Consider the following 8,268-nt stretch of genomic DNA (forward strand, 5'->3'; position numbering starts at 1 on the left):
AAATGAAATGCGACGCAAAACCCTTCCCCAAACCAAATCGCACAATGTCCCCATTGTGCAAAATCATGTAATGAAGAAAAGAGAAATGGGAATTTGCGTTAAATAAATAAAAATGACAAGAAGTGGAAATCGGGAACTCACAAGACTATAAGCGCAAAGAAAGGAAACCTCCCAAACCGGCGTGAGCTAGGAGGTTTTTAGAGCAGCAGATGCTACCAATAAGGACCGAAAAGACAATCACAAACCACGCATAAAATCGAGAAAACAAGTTTGAAGCAATATTTATGTGCATAATTGAGAAAAATAGAAGAAATAAATAATGACGGGAGATAAAGTGGAGTAGAAAACTCCCCCAATTCCGGAAATCGACCAAACATAGCAGGAGAGAGGTCGTGAACAAGTACAGCAGCGACAGCGGTCGATCGACCACATAGCCCAGTCGATCGACCAGGTGAACGTGAACAGTGGCTCCTGAAAACTGCAGATCAGTCGATCGACCAATGGTGCCAGTCGATCGACTGAAATTACTGCTGTAACTTCTTATTTCTTCGTATTTGCTCAATAACTTGAGCTAATGGGGTCTAAAAACCTGCAAATGCACAATAATACGCGCCCAAAATTGCGCCAAACCCAAAGCAAAGTCTAAAGTGCTTAAAAAAATCCTCAGCAACAAAATTAAATGCGAAGTCTCGCGCACACAAAAGCAATAAAAAGTGTCTAAAACCAATAAAAATGTTTGTAATGGTTGCGATCAACTAGTAGTTGATCAAGAACGGCCACGGTATGGCCTACTTCATTGGCTTCTGGCTACTAGAGGTAGCCTCAACGATGCTCATCTTATCAGCTGCACCCTTCTTAACTTCAGCATCCGTTTGGCTCAACGGATCAATAGCTTCGTCATCTCCCCAATCAATGACCTCCTCCGGCTCATCAAATTCCAAGTCGGACTCCGTTAGTTTGACCGGCTCATCTTCAAGCTCCTCATCGGTACCATAGCTAAGGCATCCAAGACCACCCCTTGAAACGATTTGCTCCTTCGCAGCTGGAGCAACAAGTGGCTCTCCCTTCCCCAAACCAGCTCCTGCAATGTCTAAAACAACAGAATCTTCCTCTTTTTTGCTCCCAATCTGGGGCGGAGGTGTTATAACAGAAGTAGTAATAGAGACAGGCATATCGGGAAGCACAAAGTACGATTTCTTTTCAGAAACCGTATTACAAGTCACGGGCCACATTGGATCCTTCTTCTTAGCAGGTTGGGCAAAAACGATGGAATGCTTCCCAACTTTGAAGGTCAAGGTTCCTAACCCAACATCTATGACTGCACCAGCAGTGTGCAGTAATGGCCTACCTAGAATGATGGGTATGTGGGCATCCTCAGGCATATCAAGTACAACGAAGTCAACAGGGAAGAAAAACTTCCCTATTTGGACAGGAATGTCCTCTAAGACTCCTATTGGCTGGACCGTGGAACGATCAGCCATCTGTACTGTCATATCGGTCACTGCAAACCTAGTCATCTTAAGCTTCCTAGCTAGACTCAAGGACATTACACTTATACTGGCTCCTAAGTCACATAATGCCTTTTCGATAGAAAAGGTACCTATGCTACAAGGAACGGAGAAGCTACCTGGGTCCTCTAGTTTGTGGGGTGCAGTGTGAGTTAGATAAGAACACGACTCTTTAGTAAGTGCGACAGTATGCACAGTTTCAAGTGACCGCTTTTTCGACAAAAGTTGTTTCATAAATTTAGTATAAGCGGGCACTTGATTTACTAACTCGAGAAAAGGAACTTGTACATTCAAGCTACGGATAACTTTTTCAAACTTATTAAAAGATACCTGTTCCTTCGTCGGTACTAATCTTTTTGGATATGGGGCTGTAAGAAGAAGCTTAGCCCTCTCCTCTAAATCTTGCATGCCGGCATCTGTGGACTTAGGCTGAAAGTCCACAACCTTTTCCTTGTTAAAGCTTGACCCCTCTTCAGACCGTCTCAAATGTGAGCCATTAACCGACATTGGGTCGAACTTCGGAACCGGGACTGACCCATCAGCACTCGGGTCTGTCCCCAATATTTTCGAGACTGTCGTACCTCGAAACAAATGATCCCTCAAGTTATCGGGCATTGGAGGACGAAAAGAATCACTCTCAGCAGTAATCCCAGTCGATCGACCGGTGATGTCAGTCGATCGACTGACTTGTACAGGAACAGTAGCTTCTGGTTGTCGCACTTCAGTCGATCGACCGGGTATGTCAGTCGATCGACTGATATACCTGGTAGACGCCTTTTTCTATCCTTTGCTCGTTCCAGCTTTGTTTTGACTCGGTACCGACTCATTTTTTTCAGGTACATCCTCGACCATAGCAGGCCCCTCCAGGGCAGTCCCACTCCTCAAAGTGATGGCATTTAAGGTCTCCTTTTGATCAGTTTAAGTCGGTAAGTGTCCCGGAGCTCGAGTTGTGTTTTTGCTAGCCAATTGAGCAATTTGGCTCTCAAGCATCTTCATCCCGGCCTCTCTAGCTTGGGACTCCTTCAGCAATAAGTTCTTCAACTCGGTAAAATCAGAACCTTGGGATTGTTGCTGCTGTTGAGGAACATATGGAGGTTTTTGATATTGTTGTTTATGTGGGGGCACATAGGGCTGCTGTTGCTGCTGCTGTGGAGGTTGAGTCGGATTCAGGACATTTTGGCTCCTCCAACTCAAGTTTGGATGGACATTCGGCTCATAGTACGTGTTTGTCTGCCTATAATGTTGAAAGGCAGCACAAGACTCAAATGGAGCACTGCAGTTTTCTGAAACATGTCCCTCAGCTCCACATCTTCTACAGACGAAAGGACCGTCTGAAACAGCGTTCACTTGATACATCCCTCCTTTTGAGACTCCTCCCAACTCATATTTATCAAACCTCGCCGTGAGAGCCTCTAACGCAGCCTACGAAGAAGATTCAAGCAGCTCTCCTTTGATTTCCTCGGGAATTCCCATACTCGGACTTTTATGGGTGGCTAAGTCATCGATGATCTTCCACCCCTTAGTCTCTCCCATATTCTCAATCAAAACGGCCATTGGTTGCAAAGATCCAAAATAGCCCTCTCGATCATCATACTGACCCGTTATAGAACCGATTGCACAAGCTCCATTTTTCGAACCCGTGGTGCGGAATGGTTCGCACTGACTTCTTAAATCGGACCCATGCTTCATGGAAGTTCTCATCAGGTCCTTGTTTAAAACTCGTGATCTGAGCTCTAATGGCATTCGTCTTCGAGGCTGAAAAATACTTTTTGTAGAATGTCAGGGCTAAAGAATTCCAATCGGTGATCCCCTGAGCAGCTCGATCCAGGTCTCTATACCATTCCCTCGCAGCATCTCGAAGAGAGAATATAAACATGGTCTCCTTTACCTGGTCTGAGGTCACGCCGGCTGGTGGGGACATGGAACTGCAATAATCAATGAATATTTCCATGTGCTTGGCTGCATCTTCAGTTGCAGCTCCTCCGAATTGGTTCCTCTCAACCAAATTGATATAGGAAGGCTTTGGCTCGAATTTTCTTGCCTCCTCTGGTAGTTCGAATCCTTTGTAGAGATTCGCAGCTGTCGGCTCTGAGTGACTGGCAATGGTTGCTTCCTCAGCCATTTCTAGAAAGTCTGGAGAAGTGACTGTCTCAGCTGATGAAGTAGAAACTGGAGAGGAAGGTGGATCTTCCTCAAACAACTCGTTCTCGTAAAAGCTAGAATGGGAACCAGACTCTTCCTCTAGCTGTTGGTCTTGAAACAATCTCCTCTTTGCGCGCAAGGTTCTCTCAATCTCTGGATTGAATGGTAGTAGTTCACCACCCTGTGACCTGCGCATAAGAGGAAACTACAGGTAGAATGTAAGAAGAGTTTAAGGAACAGAAGTCCCTTAAACTAAAGAAAGACTAAAATAAAACAACTAAAAATTAGAACTATTGCCTCCCCGGCAACGGCGCCAAAATTTGATACCCGTCGTGAGGTGTCAAAAATAAATTTATAATCTCCAACTACAACTATAGCTAGCGGCAGTCGGGTCGAACCACAGAGAGGCAGACGTAATTTCTAGTTGTTTACTTTCGGTCTAAGGTAACAATAAAGTGGGGGTTTTGAGTTGATTTGGTCTATAGCTAATAGCAAATAAAGACAAAAAACTAAATAAACGGATTAAACAGATAAAAGAAGGGTACTAGGATGGTCGGTTCGTTATAGTTTCGGCAGCAGCATACTAAACAGGTCTAAATCAAACACATGAGGCGGGAAATAAAAAGGTCCTCTCGGTCCACTTTTTACAAATAGCATCTTTCGATCTCGCTATAAGTCCCTAATATCACTAATACTAACTTTCGTCCTGAAAAGTGACTAACGGTCTAAACTTTACCTATCTTTCGATCTCAGCAAAGTTTAGTCATTTTAATTGGTGATCTAACAACTGTCCCTATCTCTCGATCTAATGGGTCAGTCATATATTAAGCATTCAACTAGTTGCATGCATTCGATTCGCCAAACACAACATTTAAATCAATTAAAACGAGGGTAAACCTCACGTGGTCAGTCGATCGACCAGTATATGGCGATCGATCGATCGACACGCGATTCAGGCCGTGTTCATTCTATTGCCGCCTACACTATAATTCCCCTACATCCTAGCACAAGCAATTTAGCTACTCATACTGAAATTAAAGGCAACAATAAAATCAACGAAATAAACAGAAGAATTCATGCTTGAATTAATGAAATAAACAATTAACATAAACGATGATAATGGTTTCGGGAGACTAACTTAACAATTTATATACTATTAATGCGATAAAGATAAACTGAAATTGAACAGAAGGAATACCGAAATTGTAGAGGGATTGTAACGGAATGATTAGAAGTACGAACGAAAATCTGATGCAAACCAATATTCCAAACCCTAATTATTCGATAAACTAAAACTGAATGTAAACTAGGTAAAAGCTAGATAATTATTCTCAAAAACTAAGTTACGTTATATAGGAAATATACGTAACTATTATTCCAAAACCTAATGTATCATGGGCTTGCTAAATCTCGATCTTTTAATTCTCGTCTGGAATAGCGTCTTGGTCGATCGACTAAGAGTGGTGGTCGATCGACTGAGTAGCAGTGTACAGTAGCTTCTGGAACCCGCAAGTTGGTCGATCGACTGAAGTTAGTGGTCGATCGACTGCTTTAGCTGCTATTTGACTTCTAATAATCTCGTGGATTTGTCTTTTGGGCCTTGGAATGCGCACCAAGCTTGTTCCTTAAGTGAATTCTTCACGTCAAATGCAATGCAGGATACTCGGGGACGGATTTAGCTCAATTTCCGCTGAATTCTTCACATTTCTGCAATAATGTACAAAAATACGGAAGTAGACGGAAATAGGGAGAAATGTAGCATAAATTACATGAATGAGCTCTGAAATGCGTGGAAAATAGGAGGTAAAACATCATATAAAAGACACGCATCATATATACCGTGATCACCCCTTGTTGTTGCTTTGGTACTCGGAGGTGGACGTGCCGTGGGACCAGGCGTAGCGGAGCTAGCCTTAGGAGTGGCGGAACCAGGTACCGAAGCAGAGGCTATGGTGCTAGTCGATTGGCCTGCCGTGGGACCGGGCTGTGTAGCGCTGGTCGAGGTGGAGGCAGGGCCTGGCGACGAAGCAGTAGCCATGGGCTGAGCATGGTGGGGAGAGGGGTCAGACGCCGTGGGAGGGGGGCTGACTGGTGGGGGAGTTGTGTGTGTCGTGGGGGATGGTGGTGAGTCAACTAAATGATCAAGAACATAAGGTGACAAACCAGTATCCAAAAAATTGTAAGTGGAAATGTCATTAGAACACAATTTAGTGAAAGGAAAATTATGCTCATCGAATAATACATGTCGACTAATAAAAACTTTACTAGAAGCGATGTCAAGACATATGTAACCACGGTGATTATTTGGATAGCCTAAGAAAACACACGGTGTCGAGCGCGGTTGTAGTTTATGTATAGTGGTGGAGGGAATAAGTGGGTAACATAAACAACCGAAAACTCGGAGGTGACTATATATCGGAGGTCGATGATATAGAACCCGTAGTGGAGTGTCAAAAGAAATTGGTTTACTTGGTAATATATTTGTCAAATAGGTAGCCATATCAAGTGCATAATGCCAATACTTAACTGGGATAGACGCGTGAAATAAAAGTGTTCGAATCATGTTATTAGTGGAACGTATTTTGGGTTCAGCTTTGCCATTCTGTGACGAAGTATGCGGGCAAGACAGGCGAAAAACGAGGCCGTGAGTAGCACAAAACGTTTTAAAAATGCCAGTAACAAATTCCGTTCCGTTGTCACATTGAATCGATTTTATTTTACGTTCAAATTGAGTTTGTATAAAGGCGTGAAAATGCGTGAGTCTAGCGTTTACATGACTTTTCTTTGCTATCGGAAAAGTCCATAAAAAATTACTATAATCATCTAAAATTAATAGGTAATATTTATGGCCAACGGAACTTAAGACAGGTGAGGTCCAAAGATCACAATGAATAATATCAAATGGCATGCAAGTACTAGAGTTTGACATAGCAAAAGGAAGACGAATATGTTTACCAAGCGGACAAGACTGGCAAAATAACTTGCGAGACAAATTACAATCAATCAATTTATTTTTCCTAAGACAAGAAATAGTAGAATTCCCGGGATGACCTAAACGATCATGCCAAAGAGACGATGCAGCGAGACCAGCAAAATTTGACGAGGGCGGTGTCGTGTTGGTGCTCGAAATGGGATAAAGGTGGCCCTGACTATTACACCTCATGAGTTGTGTCCCCGTCCGTATATCCTTCACACAAAAACCAAAGGGATCAAATTCAATAGTGACGTGATTATCAGTAGTGAATTTTCGAACCGAAATTAAGTTTTTGACTAAATGTGGAGAATAAAGAACGTTTTTAAGAACAAAAGGGGGATGGGGTTTGGGAATTTTGGACTGACTGTACCCTTTAATTGGAATGGAATGGCCATTTCCGACAATAATGCCATTTGGAATGCTCGAATTTACAAAAGACGAGAGTTTACCTTGGTCCGATGTTATATGTGAAGTAGCGCCAGTGTCCATTACCCAAGGCTCCGGTGGACCCAGACCCAAAGTATACATCGCAGCAGCAATATCCGTATGAGACGGAGGTCCCTCAGCCGTGTATGCCCAAGCCGGTCTCGGACCCAAAATACCCGAATGACCACCACGATCCGAACCAGGTGGTCTCGCCCAAGGACCAGCAGGATACGGGCAAGGCGGGTAACCCCATGGAGAGGAGGGCCACTGCCATGGCCCATATCCCTGAGGCCACGGTGCCTGCGCTGTCGGAGCAGGAGCGGGAGAAGAAGCAGACGCCGTGATAGGCGCGGAGGCCGGAGTTTGAGATTTTCCTTTACCACCTTTACCCTTCTTCTTACCATTTCCGTTGCTACGAGTACCCTTACCGTTATTGTTGCTCGAATTCCTAGCCGAGCCGCCGCCATCGCTATCAGCCGAGTTCTTTACATACATGGCCGCGCTACCAGTAGCGGCCTGTTTCGCGAAACTTACCTCCTCCAAAGTAAGCATTGATCTTGCTTGATAAAATTGGGGAAGCGGGTTACGTTGACGAATAATCGATCCGACATTTTGATAAGCCTCTGTGAGTCCGGAAACCAATTGGAGAACCAATCGACTATTAGAAACCGGAGCACCCACATTCTTTAATTGATCCGATAAAGATTTGAGGCGTTGACAATACGCCGAAACCGAGGAAAAATCCGACATCTCAACGTGAGAGAACTCTTGCTCGAGAGTGATCGCGCGAATTTTTGTTGTCTTGAAAAATGTCACGATACGATTCCATGTATCCATGGCGGTGGAATCGGATTCGATGACGATTTCAAGAGATCGGTGGATATGGTAGAGTAAATCCCTTTGAAGGACCGTTGCATCGAGGGTGTCCCATTGTTCCTTCTCATCATCCGTTACGGAGCCTTGAACCGCCGGATTTCGGCGTGATGATATGGTGAAGCACGCGGTGAGATTTTGCGTGGTTTAAATGTGAGCAACCCACAATGGATATTGGTCATTATCCAACCCTAATTTGACCGAGATATGGTTGGAAATGTTGGTGACGGCGAAAGCCGGGTGAAACGTTGATTTGCCAGGAGCCATGAGCGACGTGAGGTCTGGTTTGACGAGAGGTCGAGAGAGGCGGCTGGCTTAATTAACGAAGAAGAAGAAGAAGAAGAA

The 8,268-nt window shown here is 44.1% G+C and overlaps 1 protein-coding gene and 1 non-coding gene across 2 annotated transcripts; one reads left to right on the forward strand and one right to left on the reverse strand.

Annotated features, from left to right (window-relative positions):
• Positions 1 to 675: 675 nt before the first annotated feature.
• On the reverse strand, positions 676 to 7,887 carry LOC141595305 (uncharacterized). Its single transcript, XM_074415271.1, has 3 exons — positions 6,424 to 7,887; positions 918 to 1,127; positions 676 to 717 (listed from the first exon to the last, which is right to left on the reverse strand). The coding sequence occupies exons 1-3, from the start codon at positions 7,885 to 7,887 to the stop codon at positions 676 to 678; spliced, it is 1,716 nt and encodes a 571-aa protein (XP_074271372.1).
• LOC141597953 (small nucleolar RNA R71) lies at positions 3,143 to 3,249 on the forward strand. Its single transcript, XR_012523160.1, has one exon. It is a non-coding gene; the product is annotated as a small nucleolar RNA R71 (small nucleolar RNA).
• Positions 7,888 to 8,268: the final 381 nt, after the last annotated feature.

Source organism: Silene latifolia, chromosome 8 (genome assembly GCF_048544455.1).
Source record: "Silene latifolia isolate original U9 population chromosome 8, ASM4854445v1, whole genome shotgun sequence".
NCBI classification, from domain to species: Eukaryota; Viridiplantae; Streptophyta; class Magnoliopsida; order Caryophyllales; family Caryophyllaceae; genus Silene; species Silene latifolia.